This window comes from Lissotriton vulgaris, chromosome 12 (genome assembly GCF_964263255.1).
Source record: "Lissotriton vulgaris chromosome 12, aLisVul1.2, whole genome shotgun sequence".
Taxonomy (NCBI): domain Eukaryota; kingdom Metazoa; phylum Chordata; class Amphibia; order Caudata; family Salamandridae; genus Lissotriton; species Lissotriton vulgaris.
Genome location: NC_141700.1, coordinates 653,703,336 through 653,723,311, shown reverse-complemented (window position 1 = coordinate 653,723,311; position 19,976 = coordinate 653,703,336). Strand labels below are relative to the sequence as shown.

The 19,976-nt window shown below is 44.0% G+C and overlaps 1 protein-coding gene across 2 annotated transcripts in view; it reads left to right on the top strand.

The window, feature by feature from the left end:
* The window catches only part of BANP (BTG3 associated nuclear protein), a 990,655-nt gene that overhangs the window by 461,174 nt on the left and 509,505 nt on the right, over positions 1–19,976 (top strand). For both annotated transcript variants that reach the window (XM_086945823.1, XM_086945822.1), the window contains one exon: positions 10,852–11,019. In XM_086945823.1, coding sequence (XP_086801949.1) covers positions 10,852–11,019 — 168 coding nt within the window. The remainder of the gene's footprint in view (positions 1–10,851; positions 11,020–19,976) is intronic.

Here is a 19,976-nt window from a genome sequence, read left to right as displayed (position 1 = left end):
GGCCTTCATACCATCTATCAGCAGAAAGCCTGTACAGACCCTGAAGGAGAAAACTGCTGTCATGTCATATTGAGACAAGCAGGGTCCTTGTGGGGTCTCTTATGCTGTGCTAGAAAGAGCTGCAACTGTAGAGGGGGCTCAGCCTTAAAGGGACTTCCCTGACAGTCAACCACCTGGCATTCGGGCAAAGGTAGCAGTAGTAATTTAGTCAGCCATGAATGGTGCCTGCACCTAGAGGTAGTTCAAGCCTTCTTCTCCCTGTGGGGTCATAGATGTTTCTGCTAGCAGCGAGAATGCTCAGTGTCTCGATTTTTACAACCTGGAATTTCTACCCCAAGGCTTCTTCTGAGACTCGGTTTGCTCTATTTTGTGTTTCTGCTCTATCACTGCTTCCCTGGGTTCTGAAGAAGGTCTGAAGGGACGAGGCTCTGGTCATCCCGATAGCACTGGATTGGGCTGAAGGGTCTGGTATTCTGAACTGCTGAGTGTTTCATGGAGTCCAATGTCCGCTACTCTGTCTTCCTCTTCAGGGAAGCTTACTGTCCCAGCAACAGGGAAGTGCTCTTCATCTGAACTGTCACAATCTACACCTGCATGAGTAGAAATTGAGTGGAACCAGATAAGTGCTTTTGACCTGTCTGACAATATTGTGGATGTCATCTTGGCTGCTCATCATTCGTCACAAAGTTGATCTATTTTGGAAGCTTTCAAACTTTGTGGCCTGTTGAGAGAGCCCCCTGGTTAATCCATTACAGGAAAAGCTCTCTGACCTGCTTCTGGGTGGTCTGTCATTGGCCAGGCAAGGACTCACCCATGGCACTACTTAAGGTTATTTTTTCCTCTCTTTTTTTTGCATTTACATGGTCAGCCCCCCTTATCAAAGTCGCCTGTTGTGATGCACTTTAAGACAGATCTTACATATGAATTTCCTTGTTCACCTTTTATTATACCATAGCCGAATCTTTAAGTTGCTGTGTGTTTTCATATGCATGTCTTTTAGGCCTGTGAACACGTGTTATTTGAGGTTGCTAACCCTAAATATTGTCTTCCTCATTTCAATTACTTAAGTGCAGTGCCACCAAACTACAGACACTGGATGCAGCCACCATGTGTCTCCTTTTGTCTGAACAAACTGGTGCTTGGACTTGGGCATATTTTCTGTCGATGGTAGTTTTTTTCTGCTTTTGTCGTGCAGTCCATCTTAGTCCCTGCTGTCTCCTCTTTGCCACGTCTCTCTAAGGAGAGTCCGGCAGTGAATTAAAGGTGTTTGAGTTGGATCCAACACTACCAGCCTTGGTATTGTAAATTGATAAATTGATACTTGTATAGCAAGGGTCTCAAGGCGCTTGTACGAATACCGCTGTGGAACCCATCCTGGCTTTCCCTGTGAGGCGTCCACTCCTGGGCACCCCCAAGGTGAAGACCAGGCATCCTTAGCGTTGTGGGGGCCGTTGTGGAGATTAAGCAAGCTATTGCCCAGAGTTGCAGAGTGGGACTCCATGATTGGAATAGGAACCGAAGCGAGAATTATCAGGTCTGTGGAATTTTGAGCCCAAGACCCGCCGAGGCGGGGAATTGAACCCTGGTCCCGGGCTAGACCTCTGCATCAGGGTCTGCCGCTCTAATCATTGAGCCACACCTCTCCACATTGGGCATGCTCACATTTAATTGCACGGGCTGTGGGCTTCTGGGCAGAAATTTGGGCACCGGCACTCATTCTTTCAGAAATGAAGCACTGGCTGTTGGGTTGCTGTTCCTCCGTAATTTTAGTGTTAAAATGATTGGCATACAAATACCTTTAAAAATGATTGCTCTAATGTTAATGTTAACACACTCATTCAACTTAAACCCAAATACATTTAATCCCTTTTACACATTCACTATTACTACTATTTCAATGCACAGATATTCTACTCACTTAAACCTTTTGAAATATAGTACTGAATTTTGCCAAACCTATTGCACTCTTAAGAGCTCAGCAGCGCAGGTCTTTCGTTGCTCCCCTAAATGCCAATCAGCATAGCGGGAAGTAAGCATTGTACTTTAATACCGTTGTTAATTTCATTTTGTAATGAGAAAGGTGTGCTTTTGCTTTGAATTGCCCTGCCTAAATCAATAACTGGGAAGTTCTACCACCCCTTAGTTGCCTGTTTGCACAGCACTTTAGAATATCTTAGCATCAGGATATTTCCAGGCAGCAAGCCTGTTATTGCATGAACTGTGAAACTTTTTAGTTCGGGTGTGGAACTGATATGAAACTTTATGGAAATATTTTGATTTAGTTTTCCACCATCAGGACCTCGTTGCAGACATCTCAAGCTATGTTTTTAGGCCTGCTTTATCATATATTACCATGAGATGACAGAAAAATATATCCTACTCTCTGTGATGTAAAATGTGAGAATCATCACACCTGGAAGTTCTGATCTAAATTTTAGACATTGTGCAAGAAGGACAAAATATTAACATCAGATTCCATACATTTTCAGATGCCACTAGCATGCCAGAAGTACCTTTATTAAATGTTTGTCTGTAGATGGTCTTCTTGGATCCTGTCCAGACATGTAAATATAATCGTATTATTGTTCATAGACCCAATTGATTCATCACAGTAATATAAAACACCTCTTGTTATGCTGGGCATAGATTCCGAGACAGCTTTTAACCACATCCACAGACTTTTTCCTGGGAAAATATGCACAAGCCTACTTGAGAGAACCATGTCTCTATTTTATCGTCCAGTACCGTGCTTTTAATTAGTCAGGTGTTGTTCAGGGAACTCAGGACAAACTGACGCAGGAAGGCAGGCATGTTTGTGGCCAGTTCTTGGAGTTGTAACTCAAATTGCCGACTAAAATTCTAGGCAAGAAAAGTAAGTGAGGACCTTTCCTGGAATTGCTCTGCATGAAGGCTTGCCTGTACATGGAAATGATCATCATCCTCTATTTAAAGTGTGACAGTAGAAAAAATTAGGAAAAAATGCTTTAATTAAAAGGCTCTCAACATTCGCTTTAAAATCTTTAAAATTAACAAGTGTTCCACAAGGCTGGCATGGAATTAAAGACATTGGAATGCAGGTAAATCATTAATCATTTTAGGTCTCGATGCACCTAAACTACACACATCCCTGAAAACTACTCTTTGTGGAGTAGTATTTAAAACTTACATATTTATACATGCTCCTGGGGATAGCCATCATGCAGCCATCTATGACCTGGTCTTTTCTTTCGATCTGACTCCAGGTCTAACCCATCTTCTTGCAGTCAGACTTGGGCCCTCAGTGCCAGATGCTTCTTGGCCTGCCTCTTTTACTTTTCCCATGAGGGACAGGGCTTGCCTGATGTTGTTTGATGCGGGGTTGCGGAGAGTGTGACCTATCCAGCCCCAGCTTCTTTTCATGATTTCTTCATGAAGAGGAAGTTGGGAAGTCTGCTGCCTTTGGTCATTGTTGCTGATGGTGTTTGGCCATCAGATTTGGTGGATTTTCCTCAGACAGGTGTTTATGAAGGTCAGGACTTTGTTGGTGATGGTCACTGTTGTCCTCTGAGTAGGTGCTCCATACAGAAGGACCGATTTTACGTTGGTGTTAAAAATCCTGATCTTGGTTTGCAGTGTTGGGTCCTTGAAGCGCCACATCTTCTTTAGCTGAATGAAGGCAGTCCTTGCTTTGTTGATTCTTGCATTGACATCAGTGTCTCTGCCGCTCTGCTTGTCTATGACACTGCTATGTAGATGAAGGCCTCAACCTCTTCCAATGCGTTGCCTGCAAGAGTGACTGCAATTGTGCTGACCGTGTTAGCCTTCAGGATCTTCTTTTTCCCCTGTGAATGATGAGGCCAAGTTGTGCTGATGTGGTTGCCACATTGATGTTTTTCTCTTGCATCTGCAGATGGGTAGTGGGTAGTAGGGCCAGGTCATTTGCAAAGTCCAGGTTGGCGATCTGCATCCAAGGTGACAACTGGATCCCATTTCTTCTACTTGCTGTGGATATCTTCTCGATCCAGTCTATGGCCTCTAGGAAGACCAGAGGAGAGAGCTACAACCCAGGTGGACTGGGGTTCTTCATTGGAAGGCCTCAGTAAGTTGTTCCATTGACTATCTTGCAGTAAGAGTTCCTCTTGTAGGAGATCCTGATGATTCTTACGAGTTTATCTGGTACACTGTAGTGGGGGAGAAGTTTACAAAGGGTCTTTCTGTCCATGCCATCTCATAGTCAATAAAGTTGGCATAAAGGGGAGAGTTCCATTCCAACGACTGCTCAATGATGATGTGTAGTGTTGCAATCTGGTCTGTTTCTGACCTATTTTATGTGAGAGCCAGCTTGCTGGTCTCACAACTGACTGCCAACGTATTCCTTTGTTCTGTTCAGGATGACTCTGTTGAACACTTTGCCTTAGACTGATAGATTGCTCAGTTACTCAGGTCACCTTTCTTGGGGATCTTGATGAGATGTCCCTCCTTCCAGCCTGATGGCACCATTTCCTCTTCCTAGATCATTCCAAACAGCATGTCTACAGATGTTTCAATCTCTGCCTTCAGTTCATCTGCAGGAATATCAGGTCCTGTTGCCTTCTCATTTCTTAGATGTTTGATGGCTTGCCGTATTTCTTCCTTGGTTGGTCTGTGCAGTCGATTGGCAAGCCCTTGTCAGTGGCTGGATGTCTGGTGGAGATTGCTTCACAGCTGGTTTAGCAGTTCTCCAAAGTGCTCCACCCATCTTCATTGTTGACCTTCGTTACCCATGAATGTCTTCTCAGCCTTGTTTTTAACAGGTCTTTCTGGCTTGCTGTATCTGGAGTTTCCTTGTTATGTTGTAGAGTTCTTTCAAGTTTCTATGGCTTACTGCTTCTGTGGCAAGACCATCGATGAATCTTTGCTTGTCTGGTCTTAAGCTTCTCTTTACTTCCTTGCTAGTTTTGGTGTATTTGCCTTGAGTTTAGCTTTTTCTCCTCTTGTTTGGCTGGTGTTGACCATATGTTTTTTTTCCCTTTCTCTCTTGGATTTTGCAGAAAGTCTTGGTGGAGATCCATTCTTTATGCTGGTGTTTCTTGGGACCTAGAACCTCCTGGCAGGTGGATGTCACTGTTTCCTTGATCTTCTCCCATTGACTTTCTACTGGGTCTCTATTGTCCTCTAGTTCTTACAAAACTTGAAACTTGTCACTGAGGGTGACTGAGTATTTACTCCAATTCTGTGCATCTTTGAGGAGAGTTGTGTTATGTAGCTGGCGTTTGATTGTCGAATCCATCCATTCTTGAGCTTTAGCCTGGCAACGACAAGTTGATGGTCTGTCTCCACTTCCAATTCTCGCATCACTCTCAGATCCTGCAAGGACCTTGGCAATGCAGACATGGTCGATCTGATTCTCTGTTGAATGGTCTGGTGACACCCATGTTGTGTTGTGTATTCTTTTGTGTAGGAATACACTACTGTCTATCACCAGAAAGATCAGGGCACAGAGATCTGCAAGCCTTTCACCCTTGCATTCATGTTATCAAGGCCAAGGTTGCCCATGACTTCTTCGTACCCAGTGTTGTTGCTTCCAATCTTGACATTGAGGTCCCCCATCAGTATGGTGATTATTGTTGTGAAATTGTACCAAGATAACGAAGATATGGGATCACACAGTGGTTCTTATCCTGTGGTTTGTAGACCCCTGGGGATGTGCGATTCCTATTCAGGGGTCAGTTGCAATTTATACAATTAAATAATATTAGCAGATTAATAAAGTATATACAGATAAAAATAGCAAAATTAAAAGTTTTAAAATGTACTCTATATGTGAAAAGTTACCTTCAAAGTATATTGCGAAGAGTTCTGTTCACGGTGGAGTAGCTAGCAAGGACCATGCTAAGTGCTGGCGGCAGTCATTGCTGTAGCGCACAGAGCTGGTCAGATGTCACGGATGGGCATTACTGTAGATGCGTGTTGGCAGTTGTCACACAGTTGCTGTAGTGCAAAGTGTGGGTCTCGTGTTGTCGGTCATCGCTGGAGGTTGCTCTCAACATGAAGAGGAGGTGTTACTGGGGCTTCACTACAGGCCTGCAGTCTTGAACAAATGGGCCATGAGCAGCCCAGACTTCAGGATTTTCACCTTTTGCTTGGGAGGAGTACACTCTGATGCCAGCCAAGGGTCTAGAATCTGAGGAGGCACCTCTTGGGTATTAGGCACTCACTCCAGCAGAGGCCAGTGGGGCTCAGGAGTTACAGTTGTAGGATCATTTGCAGCTGGGCAGTTGCAGGGAGGCCTCGGAAGCTTGTTGTGTCCCTGGAGCTCACCCGGGAGTTCAACCAACTAACCCTCGGAGTCACTCTAGTTAGCCTGGGATGAAGGCAAGCCGGTCCAGTCTTTCTTCTCTGGAAGCAAAGCAGTCCTTCAAGCAGCAGGGCAGTCCTCTGGCAGCAGGGCTTTCCTTCTTCTGTAACTTCCACAGGTCCAAGAGTGTTCTGAAAGGTGGCTCTGGAAGTCCAATTATATACTTGGTGCCAGCCTTTGTGTGGGGGGATTTCTCTCCAGGCCATACATCTGGTTCTGAAAGGTTCTTCCCCTGTCAATGTACTAAACTGGTGATGACAAAAGGCATGCCAGGCTGGGTGTAAATTCCTTTGTGTGCGCAGGAAGTAAAACCCTTTGAAGTGAAAGTGGGGCTGTGTAGTGCTCCTCCCAGTCATCCTGCCAGGATGACCCATTTTGTCCACACCCAAAACCCCTTGGTGTTACTGTCTGGAGGCAATACAAAAACCCCAACATCAGATCCATTTACAGTCATGTGACCCAGGATACTGGCAGAAGGCACAAATGGTTGGGATTAAAAAAATGCCACCTTTCTAAAAGTGGCAATTTCAGAATAGTGACTTGCTATGCCACTGTAGTCAAGCTAGCCTGGCTGATGGGTGACCCTCCGAAACCGGTCCCAGGATGGTTGTTTCCAGTCCAGGGAGGGACCTGGCTTTTCGTTTCGGACTGGACTATTCCCATGGGTATCAAGACTCATTTGCATATATGGCTGGGTCCAAATCGGAATGGTGTGGTGAGCAACAAAATTATGGATTTAGGTCTAGATCTCTGTACTGGGGATGAATGTTTGACATTCCGTCCATCAATTGTTCTTTTTGGAGTTTCTAATAGTGGCGTTTTCAGAATTGCTGCTTAAAGAGGATTTAAAATTACAATTATTGAGTGTAAACAATATATTTCTATCTACTCGCAATCCAAAGTTAGCACTTATTAAATGTAATAAGGTAACCTTGTGTTAGTCAATGGGAGAGATGTAGGAAATGTAGGAGAATGTAGGAGTTTTTCATTGCCAGGCCATGTAAAAACTGAAGTACACATGTCCTACTTTTTAAATACAATGCACCCTGTCCTTTGAGCCTTTAGGCTCTACCTTAAGGGTGGCTTATAATAGTAAAAAAGAAGGCTTAGGCCTGGCAAAAGGTTTATTTTGTCAGGTTGAAATGGCAGTTTAAATGCCCTCTTTTCTGTCCAAAGTGGTTACCTCTTTTCACATAGGTCAGGCCATCACATTGCCCACCTACTTCCCGCCTCCGCACCCTTCCAAAAAGGGGGAGAGACTCCACCGTCTGGACCAAAAACGTGCGCTGTCTTTCTACCTTGACCTTACTAAAGACTTCCGGGTGGACGATCAACTCTTCGTGGGTTATGTGGGCACCAAGAAAGGTGCAATCTGACTGTTTCTAGTGCTATTGATCAGTTAGCACCACTGCAATGGGATCAGGCTCAAAATGACCCCCAAGTGTTATACCGCGTTCTCCAGTCCTTTACTAACCCTATAGCCTGTGAGAACCCAGTAGCTCCTACACAAAAATTGTGTGATGACATCGGAACTTTCTTTACACAGAAAATAGAGCTAATTTATAATAAAATTGTTTTTTCAGGGAGGCATTCCACAATCATCATACCTCCTGATGTGCCTGCGCAGATAGCTACTCAATTACTGGAAAGTTTCCCCCCGGTTACACAGGTAGCGGTAGCGGTAGAGTCACCGATTCGTATTGTAAAATCAGGCTCCCCTCTGGACACCATCCCGGCTAAGATCACCACTTCCCTTGCTTGTCATCTGTCCCATTCCATTGTGCGTCTTCTTAATCTCTCCCTGAAAGAGGGCCTTGTTCCTTTAGAATGGAAAGCAGCACAGGTCATGCCTATCTGCAAGAACACCAAGGCCCGCTGACTGAGCTTTCCAATCTCCGTCCTATTTCTCTCCTCCCTTTCCTGAGCAAGTTATTGAAGAAGCACATAAACATACATCTCTCCAATCATGTCGAACGGACGGGTAGCCTTAACCCTTCCCAGTCAGGTTTTCGGCCTAAACACAGCACAGAATCAGCCCTACTAGCGGTCACTGATAACATCAGGATGACCCTAGATAGGGACTATTCCACGATTCTGGTGCTGTTGGACCTATCCGCCGCGTTCAACAGGTTTTCCATCAGATACTGCTCAGGAGACTAGAGGAGATTGGACTTAGATACTCTTCAGTGGCTGATGAGTTTTCTATCTTTTCGTTCGCAGGCTGTTAACCTCGGCCCATATCGTTCAGCCCCAACAGAATTGACCAAGGGAGTACCTCCGGGCTCTTGCCTGAACCCGACCTTGTTTAATATCTATGTGGCTCCCTTGGCCAAACTGTTAAGGTTTATTCCCATCTCCTATGCTGACGATACTCAGCTGCTCTTTCCGTTTGCAAAGTTTATTTCATCCGTGCAGGCGACCTTCTCTTCAGGAATGAGAATTATTTCACAATGGATGAGGTGTAATCTACTTCAGTGCAATGTGGGAAAGATGGAGATCATCCTTTTCGGTGAGGCCCAAATGTTATGGACCCCTAGATGGTGGCCAACTGATGTGGGTACCCCTCCGGTTCCGAAAACCTGTGTCAAAAATCTTGGCGTTCGCCTTGAACAGGCCCTCACTATGAAAGAGCACGCCGCTCAGACAGCCGGCTCCTGTTTTCATATGCTGGGTATGCTGCACTGTATCTTCCCTCTGCTCCCTGATTCCACCCTGAAGACACTGACCCAGGCACTTACCTTAAGTCGTCTGGATTATTGCAATGGTCTGCTGGTCTCCGCCAACAAGGCTGCCCTCGACAGACTGCAGGTTGTCTAGAATACGGCAGACCGCCTGATCCTCAATGCCCCTCCCAGGACTGCTTTCCGCCCTCTGCTTTACCAGCTCCACTGGCTCACTATACGGGAGCGAGTGAAGTTTAAGATCTGTTGTATTATATATAAGGCCTTGTTCAACTCTGGTCCTACCTACCTTGAGGACAAATTCATTCCTTACACACCTCGGAGGTCTCTCCGCTCAGAATCTAAATCCCTACTTCAGGTACCTGTAATTAAAAGTGCCAGAGTGGGCGGGAAGTCTCTATCCTATCTGGGCCCCCGCTTTTGGAATAAGCTTCCTTTGCAACTGAGACAGTGTACAGATTATCTCCACTTCAGGAAACAGCTCAAGACTTCTCTCTTCTGTTTTTGATTCTCAGCAGACAGTTCTCAATACGCTGCCCGTTCTTCGGGGGTCGATTCTGGCGCTTTATAAATAAATAAATAAATAAGGTTGGGCAGTGCACAAACGTCCAATCTCTCGATGTGTTTTCCTATGCATTAAGATCTGTTATTCTTTGGCTAAAAAGGAACCTCCAGTAGGACTGAGCGCCCACTCTACCAGGGCGCCGGCAGCTACTACTGCTTTGGGACGTAGAGTTCCGCTGGTTGACATCTGCCAGGCAGAGACGTGGGCATCACTGCACGTGTTTACTAAGCATTACTTCGTGGACAGCCAAGTCCGGAGAAACAGCTTTTTCAGCTGTTCTGTTCTCCCGGACTTCCTGGTGTGAACTTAGTTTGCAGACCTACCTCCGGGGTTGGCATTGCTGGGGTATCTATTCTAAGGTAAGGAATCTAAAACTACAGTCTCTTTCTGATGAATACGTTATTTACCTTCGGTAACGATGTATCTGTAAGAGACATTAGTAGTTATAGATTTCTTACTGCCCTGCCCATCCTCCCTGTTCTGAGAACTGATTTCTAGGGATAGGAACTCTCTGGCCATGGCCCTAGATATGTGCACCAGTGGCCAGTGTCTTGCATGGCTCTGCACTTCTGGTGTGAAAAGTGATGTCAAAACTGACATCAGCACGCAGGGGCAGCATTTAACTAGACACTGCAATATCATCCAGGAGACCTGGACACTGAGGACAAACGCCTAGTCGACTGATGCCACCTACCGCCGTGTAGGGGTACTGCTACAAAAATAGTTCTCCGGATACAGTCTGACACCTGGAGGTAAATCTAAGGTAAGGAATCTATAACCACTAATATCTCTTACAGATACATCGTTACCGAAGGTAAGTAACTTATTCATTAGTTTGCTATATTATTTGTTGAAGTGGCAAAACTAATTCAAATGAAGACAGTATCATTTTATCTACTCTGTCAACTGGAAATGTTAAAGCTGATGTGGCAAGTCTTTTGGAATTATAGGACTGATAACCACTATAATTCTCTTGCCGTACAATCCGATTGGGACTGGGTGCTTTTGTGTTGCCTTTTATTATACTTAACTTTAAGCTTCTGATCATTAGATAGTCTTATATTTTTTGATGGGTAAAGCTGATCTGCTTTGCTTTCATTTTATACCTCTACTGTGTAATACGTGTTTATATTCTGATAAATTGTTCAAAGCTGTAAAATAGAATGTACTTACCTATTGGCTATCTAACGTAGTGTTAACAACATGAGTCTTTAAGTGCCGCCTGAGTATACTAATACGTACTTTACTAAAATGTATTACAATATAATGTCATCTTATTCTTGTTGCAGGTCATCTCTTTTACAAATTCGGAATCACAGAGTCAGACTGGTACAGGATCAAACAAAGTATTGATTCAAAATGCAGAACAGCCTGGCGACGGAAACAGCGGGGGCAGAGTTTGGCAGTAAAAAGCTTCTCCAGACGGACACCGTCATCCTCCTCTTACAGTGGCTCTGGTAAGTTCTGAAATAGTGGGTGTTCTATTTACTGCCCTCCACCCCCAGATTTAATAGTACCTTTGGTGGAAGGGGACTGTCCCCTGCTTGGAACACGTAAGTGATCCCCTCCCCTGAGTGCCTGACAGTCTGTATTTTGGTATCCTGACTTTTTATTTTGGCCCTTGCATCACACTAATAAAAGTGTGTGCAGAAACCTAGGCCTGTCCCCTGACTGTGAGAAGTCATAGACCTGTTTGTGACCCAGAGAGACGCACCACACATGCTCTCATTAGTGACAATGGACTACTGTCCCTTTTGTGACTTGGCAGTGTACCGTGGTGAAAGGAATCCTTAGTGTGACCAGACCTTTTAATCTGACTCACTCGGATTGAGGCTTACTGGCACACCTGTGTAAACTTCCACTTATGTGTACCTGCCCGCGCCCTTGTGATTACATCCTGAGTGCATGTTAAGTGTGGTTGCATGTGTAACTAGTGTAGCACGTGCATGGTGTGTGAATGAGCCAGAGTATTGAGGCCAGTGGGATCCATTTTGGAAGCATCAGGATTGGTGTAGCTTACGATGGTGGTTGAGGACTGTGCTCACAAATTCTGAAAGTGTGTTGCTTACATTCCTCCATCTGGGAGTAGGAGACCCATACACTAATGTGAGGGGACTGGCGACAGGGCTCCTTTAGATTTTCTATACGGTATTTTGATTAGCAACATACTGCTCATAAGTCTCCCTGATCACTGCTATTTGGTGGATGGTAAAGGTAAGAGTTGGAACTGCAAACTATGTGAAAGGGAGGTCTCTGTGACCAAGTGAGTGCTCCTCAGAATGCTCAGAAGACTGCTGTACAACTAAACCTGGTTGACTGCCTGGTAGCCAGTCTCTCGGAGCTGAGGGGACATCACCGGAGTCTGGCTATCCTGCTGGAGGAGATGTGTGCCTATCTTGAAGTGCCTGCTTATGGGAGAAACTCTGGGAAGAGTGAGGTCCACCAGATCCCCACTGCCTGTGGGATGCCCAGTGAGAAGCCAACTACATGTGAGTGATTCAGGATCAACTTGGTAAATGTGGGCCCCTCCTTTCCACAGGCTCTAATTCCAGGTCTGGACAAGAACAGCAACCGTTTGGCTGCGATAGCTTGACCTCTAAAGGCCCAAGCAGAACTGCAACTGTTGAAATGCTGAAAATTCAAATGTGGCTTCATCTCCGAAACTTTAGCCAAGGCGTAGGCTACAGCTACCAATTGTGCTGGATCCTCCTACAACCGTCCTTAAACTCTGGGCTGCACCACTTCAGGACTGCTGATCCCTGTGCCAAAGTCTGCATCTGTTGTGGGTGGGCCTAAAACCTTCCAGACCCTCATCCAGTCTTACGGGACCTAGCACAGCTTTTGTGAGAAGATGGCTAGATGGATGCACTGACAAAAGCGGCCTGTGCCTGCCCCAAAAGACTTGCCGACAGAGACCGCTAGTACTCTGCGCACAGAAGAACCCCTTGGAGTATAATGTGGGAGGCCAAAGGACTTGTAAGAGCCTTCTTCCTGTGAAAGGGTAAAACAGACTGAGTAGGTCATATGAACTAAGAGAGATTGAATCTGCACCTGAGCCAAATTCGTGATACTCCTGATTGTCCATAGAGTGAGGGGGACCTGGTACCCAGCAACAGTGCTGAAAAGGTGATGGTGAGGAAACTGGTTAAGTGTAGCGCCTATGAAATATAGCTCCCAGAGACACTAATTAAGTATATGACTATTGGAGTGTGTAGTATTGCCTGCATCTGTATATTTAAAGTCCTATCTCACAAAGACAAGCACTAGTACAGACATTCACTTTATTGGGTCTCTTAGTTGATTATTGAGCTCTGAGTTCAAGCTTTCTCACACTACCTGCCTAAGAAGCCTGTGAATGCTCACCCTGCAACCCTGAGAGTCAAGTGCGGAAGCGGTTGCTCTTGGCCCTCTTTGTAGAACCATAGAAGTATGGGTCCCGGGAAACCGCTGGCAAAGGGAAATCATTCCCAAACAATCTCAACCCCCATGGTCAGACCTAGTATTCCCTTCCTGCCCCGTAGCCACCTAAACCAGGCTCGACATGATAAAACAAGATAAAACATGATAATATCACTGGGGTACTTGGTGTGGAGTAAGTTTTGCAATACTTTTCATGGATTATTAGAATGCATCGTATACCAATTAAGACACAAGAATGCTTTCTGTAGAGGATGACGCCATTTAAAATGGTATGCATTTTTACATTGGTTATTTTGGACTTTTATCTAATCCATCCAGCTGTTTCGAGTGCTAGAGTAATCTACATTTGTGAGATGGGCTAAACGAGTCCTATAGGTTTAACTAGTCTGATTTACAGCAACACTCGTGGATTGAGTAACTGGGTTCATAGATAAAGAATATGAAAGGAGGGAGAGATATCGATTTCTTTGTTAGATCCTAAAATGTGTTTTTAGATTTTTTTCATGAAGCAGGTGAGCTCCTGGCCGGGAGCAGGACAACTGTTGGAGAATTCCAAGGCTGTTAATATGAGCAACCTTTTAAAATAATGGCACATTTTTGGGTACCTTCTACTTCAAATGAAACTTTCTCGATTCGTTGTTCTGCTAATGTATGTGTGGGAAAATGAACCTTCTTCCAACTCCGAACTTCTTGTATGCTGGCTTCAGATGCAGATTCCTTTATTCAAATTATTATTTTCGACTTTAATATCCTCATATGCTCACCACCTTCACAGATTGACTGGTTGGACCATTCTTTATATTATCCTACCCCGTTGCTCTTGCTGAAAACATCAAGTCACAAAGGCCCTAAGCATCAATTGTGTCATTTTTGATTGCTGATTTGCGTGGTAATCTAAACCTTTGCTCAGCATGAATGCCTGTTTTAAGATTATAGATAATGTTAGGTACACTTTTCACAACTTTCTTCATAGCACAAGAAATACTGTGTTCCTATTTTATGAATTTCCATTTGCATTACATTTATCAAACAACCCAGTAGCACCAATTGCCTCAGAGGAGGTAAACAAATGGAAAAGGCTGGGATTAAACAAATGGGGCATCTGCATAGAGATAATGTTTTCTTGAGTTAGACCAATTTACGGAGAATACGAACATCAATCCCTTCGATATATTCCCCTTCTCTAGACTGCGACACAGTGCGGTTTTGTCGTCCATTCTACCCTGCAGAACCCCCTGAGTATAAGGTAATACCTCAGATAATCAGGGCCCTGGATGCGAGGTGCCGGGTGGCCAATTTGTATGAAATGACTAAGGCCTCGCAAAAAGGCATGTTGGTAGCTGGGAGGCAGTGGGAGGCTGAAATAGGGGGTGACATTTCAGAGCCCTGCTGGACGTTCTGCAGTTTGCATACAAAGTTGGTATCCTCTAGCTGCCACCACAGCCTACTACACTTAAAATACATAGATCAAGTATGTCTGATCCTAAAATCACTACATAGATTCACCTCCAGTTGCAGTTCTGAATGTCTGGGATGCTGAGATTCACAAGCCAACTTCTACATTTGCCGTGGTTTTGCCCTAAGGTTCCAGCTTAAGCAATCAAGCAATTATTGATAGTAGATTATTGGGGTAGTGTCTGGGATTGCAAATATGGATATTCTGGATTGCCCACGAGTAACACTCCTGGGATATGTCTGTGTCATTCTGTGTGCACCAAGATGATTGTGGGTGATAATGATGCTATTGGCTAAGTGCAGTGTGGGCATGTCCTGCCACACGCCTCGAGCCCTACGGTTAAAGTATGGTTTTTGGATGTGACCAAGTGCCATCCCTTGGCAAAGGAGTATACATTCCTGCAGCCAGAAGTGGAAAGACCGCATGGTCCCTTCAGGGAATAATTTAGTACGAGAATTGAGGATTCCGATTAGCACTTGATGTATAGTGGAGGTTTGAACGCAGAGGGAGAAGCATCCTAATGGGTAAGCACTAGAGGGATGAGTTCCTTATGCTTAGGAGACTGCAGTGACAAATCCAAAAGAGAGTAATCCAGAAGAGAGTACTGCTGTGCTTGTAATGTAATGACAACTAATGCTCTCATAATGTCGTGCTTACAAAATGGAAATCTTATATGCTGTGCACTGATGTATACCGTGATAAGTACAACTGCTTATATATTTAATGAAGCTTGAACTTTATTTGTGAGGTGTGCTATGTGATGCGAAATACCAATAACAAATAATAGAAAGTACTGTATTTTAATAAAATAGTTACTATTCAGAGTGAAATGATAAACTCGGACTCTCCGCATTCACACCTGCCTACACTCAGATAACTTGAAGCCTATTTTAAAGTTTAATAGTTATGGGAAATGCATAGATTTTTGGGGGAAATAATACATTTGGATAAGGTTCCTGGAAGGAATTTCCTCCTCTGTAGGGGTTGTCTGATGATGGTAATATATTCAATGAATTCCCCTTCTTAATTAATATTTTCTCTAGAATTCGCAGGATTATTTGTTACCACCCAGCTCTAAATCGAGTTCCTTGTTATCTGTTAGTGTTGTTTCAAATGCTGATTTGCATTCAGAGCCTGCAACTATGCGTATTTGCGTGTTTTGACTCACTGGCGTCAACGACTGGATAGCAACATTTCTTCTAAAATTGGGCACCATAAGATTAGGATTTTGCAATGTCCTCTTTACCCTGCACTTTTGCTTTCAGATGAATACCTCACTGAACTTTTTGTCACCAGCTTTCACCCCCATTCCGTGTGTTCCATGCACCACCTTTTGAGGGTTTCTCCTCAGGCAAGGAGTGAATATGCCACCCCATCTACAGTATATATTTTTGGGAAGTACCTTTATTAACCTTTTTAAGCAGCTTTAGATATATTTACACTACGGATATTATTTGTTTTGCTGTACATGTTATGTGAGCATTCAACTCCTGAGGTTAAGGTCCCATGTTGTGCGCATATGAAGAAATTAGATCGTTCATATTTCTATATTATGGCTGTGTGCTGATGTTTTAGCCTGCAACTCTCTGGTTCTAGTCCTTCGTGTCCGCCTTTAGTAATATTATACCTTTATTCTTGTGTTTGGTGCATCACATAATTCATTCTGCATTCCGGTGAGTTGTAGTGGTAGGCGATCCTCTTTCGGGAATTGTATTAACAGTGAATACCAAGCCTGTGCAGTCTGTGCAGTGTCTGTGGTTCCTGGCTTCTTACTTAAGTTTCTAATTGAGTTAACCTTTGCTACCATCCTGTTTTCCGTTTCTGTTTTCTATCTGGGTACCGTGGAGGGTGCAGGCCGTCTCCAATTCCCTATGAAATGGCGTTTCTTTAGGAGGAGTGATAGATCTATGAATTTACATTCAATGTTGACCCTTTTGGGTTTTGGCATGGCTCCTATTAGGCATGCCTCTGGATTATTCAAGTTTTTTTTGTGTGTGCCTGTTAAATCTATTCGTATGTAGGTGACCTTCACCCAACAATCTGTTACATTAATACACTTTATGTAGGAATGACTCTACTCTGCATCTAGGGCATGTATCTGTGACCCTGGGTTATAGGTGATGTAGTCGTTTAGGGGTTATATACGTTTGATGTAGGGAATTCAACTAAATGTATTTAAACATGGAAAACTTTTGCACTAACTGAAGAATAATTCTGATTCTACACCATCCTTTGTTTGTAAATGCTTATTTAAGTGAACTTTCCATGTGAGTTTGGCTAAGGACCTGCTTTATAGTTTTGCTGATGGGTTCCTCCGTCATTAAGGTGACAAATCTTTTTGCCACCTTATTACCAGTGCATTATATCCTATGGCACTTGTCATAAGTTGGATGGGATATCCGTCAAGTTTGTTACAGAGCAACTCCTCCGACAACTTCTATATCAGGCTCTAATTCTTCAAGAGCTGGCATGCTTTGTCAAATTACTGAATATAATAGTGTCACCTCTCTACAGTCCATTTCTTCGTAAAAGCTATTTGCTGGGTTTTGTCTGTAGGTGTTCATCAGTTTGAGCTCCAGTTATGTCGTATGGCATGTGTCAATATGTCGTAACTCGGGAACTGTGCTGCCGGTAGCTCATATTCTTTTCTGAGTTCCACAAACATTTTGAATGTACCGCCTGCGTATATATCTTCTAATTTTGTAATACCGATCATTCATTCAAATAATCTTTACTGACCAGGTTACTCTCTGACCATTCTTCCGATGGGCTCCTTTTTCTCCGCATTCCACAGCGGTAGCATAGGTGCGTATGTGAGGTCTACTTTTATTTTACTTGTACATTTTACCCGAATTTTCTTGCAGTCATTATCACCATTGATGTCATCTCCTCCTTCCTCCCACCTCGACATTCCCCAAAGTACAGCTTCCAAAGGATGTACCCTTTAGGCCTCTCATCACCATGTTAGCTTCTGATGGTTTGGTTTTTGCCACCCATCTCTTTACCTGCTGCAGTTGGGCTACTAAGTAATAACTATGTAAGTCTGGAATTCCCAGACCTTCCTTAACTTTGACAGGAGCATTAGCGGCTGTATTGCAACTTTCCTTACTCCATATAATGTTGGGTATTGCTGTATTTAGTTCTTTAAAGAACTTGGACGTGGAGTTACAGGGATGTAGGCAAAGTAGTACATTGAGCCTAGGTAGCACTACAATTTCTGTTAGTGCGACCCTTCCTGCCTTGGAGAAAGGTAGTTTGTCTCAGAAGGAGGACTTCCTGCACAACGTGGACATAGCTCTATCATAGTTGGGGTAAAAAAAATCTTTTTTTGTTCCTATATATTCAAACTCCAAGGGGTTTGAAGGTGTCTCCAACCCATCTCATACCATCTTCTTCCCCTTCTGTGGCTCACTGATTGTCGTTAGTGGGAACAGGCATAATTTAGCTCTGTCCATACACAGTCCCGAAACTCTCCCATATACTCTTCATAGGTACTGATTTCAAACTCTGCCATGAAGATTCAGAGATTTATCCCTTTTTTTTAAGTTGACCAGAGCAATCATAAAATACAGCCATTTTCTTGATTTGCATTGTGTAAATGCTTTAGTCTATCCCGTATGTAGCGCCTTCCCCAGACCTGTAGCATGCAGATGAATTACGCCACACGAGAACTGTAGTTAAACACTTCTTTAATCCTCAGCATACACTCACACACTGCGCATGATCTCATACCCAACATTAACCACACTCTAACACCTCCCCTCATACGGCGCAGTTCCTGTTCAGAGTCGATCCCAGAACCACGAGGATCCCAGCATGGATAACATATAAAATGCTACACCGCATACCCACATCTCCGCCCTCCGCTAGCATTGACCATTAACCTCAAATCAATCGGCCACTCTATTTTTTTTTTTTTTTATGATTTTGACATGCTCCAACTTGAACACACAACAGTTTACAAACTGGAAATACTTAAAACTCTAACACTGAAGTTTTTACTGCATTGCTAAAGTGGGCTGCCTCATGTTAATCGCCGCGGTCCAGTTACCAGACTCAAGCATTGTTCAGTAAATGGCCACATCATTACCTTTCAGGTTAATTTCGAACACAATAGAGAATGACGGATTGACTTACAATCTGCTCAAACAATTTCTGCCCGCCGTGATCAAGAAATTGCTGCAGTATGTTTCCTGCTTTAATGAACAAGGAATGGAGGCTTATGTGTGTTTTATTTTACTTTAAATGTTTCACATGGTTTCATTTTAAAAATCCACATATCCTCCGGGTATATGTGTTCATTAAACCAAAAGCACAGATCTATTTAAAACATATGTACATCTTATTCGTCTATTGGTGATTCCTTTATGTTCCCAGCTCTTCGCATTAGATGCATGAAACGTATTGAATTCCAGTGCATTTGTATTCTAATGGTTGTATGACTGATTCAAGATTTTTGGAGTCATTCAGACATAAGTGTTGTAGAATTATTCTTTTTGACTACAAGACAACTTTTTATTAGAGTGATGCTATCAGAAAAAGGAAAATATGCGTCTTTTGAGACATCTAAATAGTTGCAAGTGGGACAGCCTCTCTTCCCAGGAAAACTCTCTCCCTTGATAAACTTTAGGCATTGCCTTATCTTGTTGAAATATTTATGTAAAATTTTAAAGACCACACAACCACCACATCTTTATTTTAGGGATCTGATGTATATTGTGATCAGCCCTCTGCCACCAAATTGTGCAATTCAACTTCCCGGGCAGAGGAGAATCCACCATATTTAGTCATCATTCTCTTTCTGGTAGCCAGCTGCCAGAAATTCCGCCAAAATGATGGATTTTCGCAATGGTAGATTCCTAATAATATGTGCTGGCACTTCACAAGTTCCTTAACCCCTCCCACGCTGGTGACGGAACCGCTCCGCCACGCCCCTCGGGTGGTACAAAAGGGGGTGGTGATGGACGGAGCATCTGAATCAATCAAACACTCACACCCAGTCAAAAGATCTGGGTTTAATCCATCACTGTTCTTTAGCCCACTCTGCCACCCCAGTTCAGACATGGCTATATGCAAATCAGTCTGATCCTGTGTCCTATGGGAACAGTCCAGCCCGAACTGCCAAGCCATGTCTTCCCTGGACTGGAAACAAGCTTCCGAGGACCGATTTCTGGCATTCCAGCCATCTTCAGCCCGGCTTGCTTGAATCCAGTGGCAAAGTGAGCAAGGGACTCACGTCTGAGCATACCCTGCCACACTTATGGCGGCCAAAAGCGGTACAAAAGGGGGTGGTGATGGACGGAGCATCTGAATCAATCAAACACTCACACCCAGTCAAAGGATCTGGGTTTAATCCATCACCGTTCTTTAGCCCACTCTGCCACCCCAGTTCAGACATGGTTAAATGCAAATCAGTCTGTCCCTGTGCCTCATGGGAACAGTCCAGCCCGAACTGCCAAGCCATGTCTTCCCTGGACCGGAAACAAGCTTCCGAGGACCGGTTTCTGGCATTCCAGCCGTCTTCAGCCCGGCTTGCTT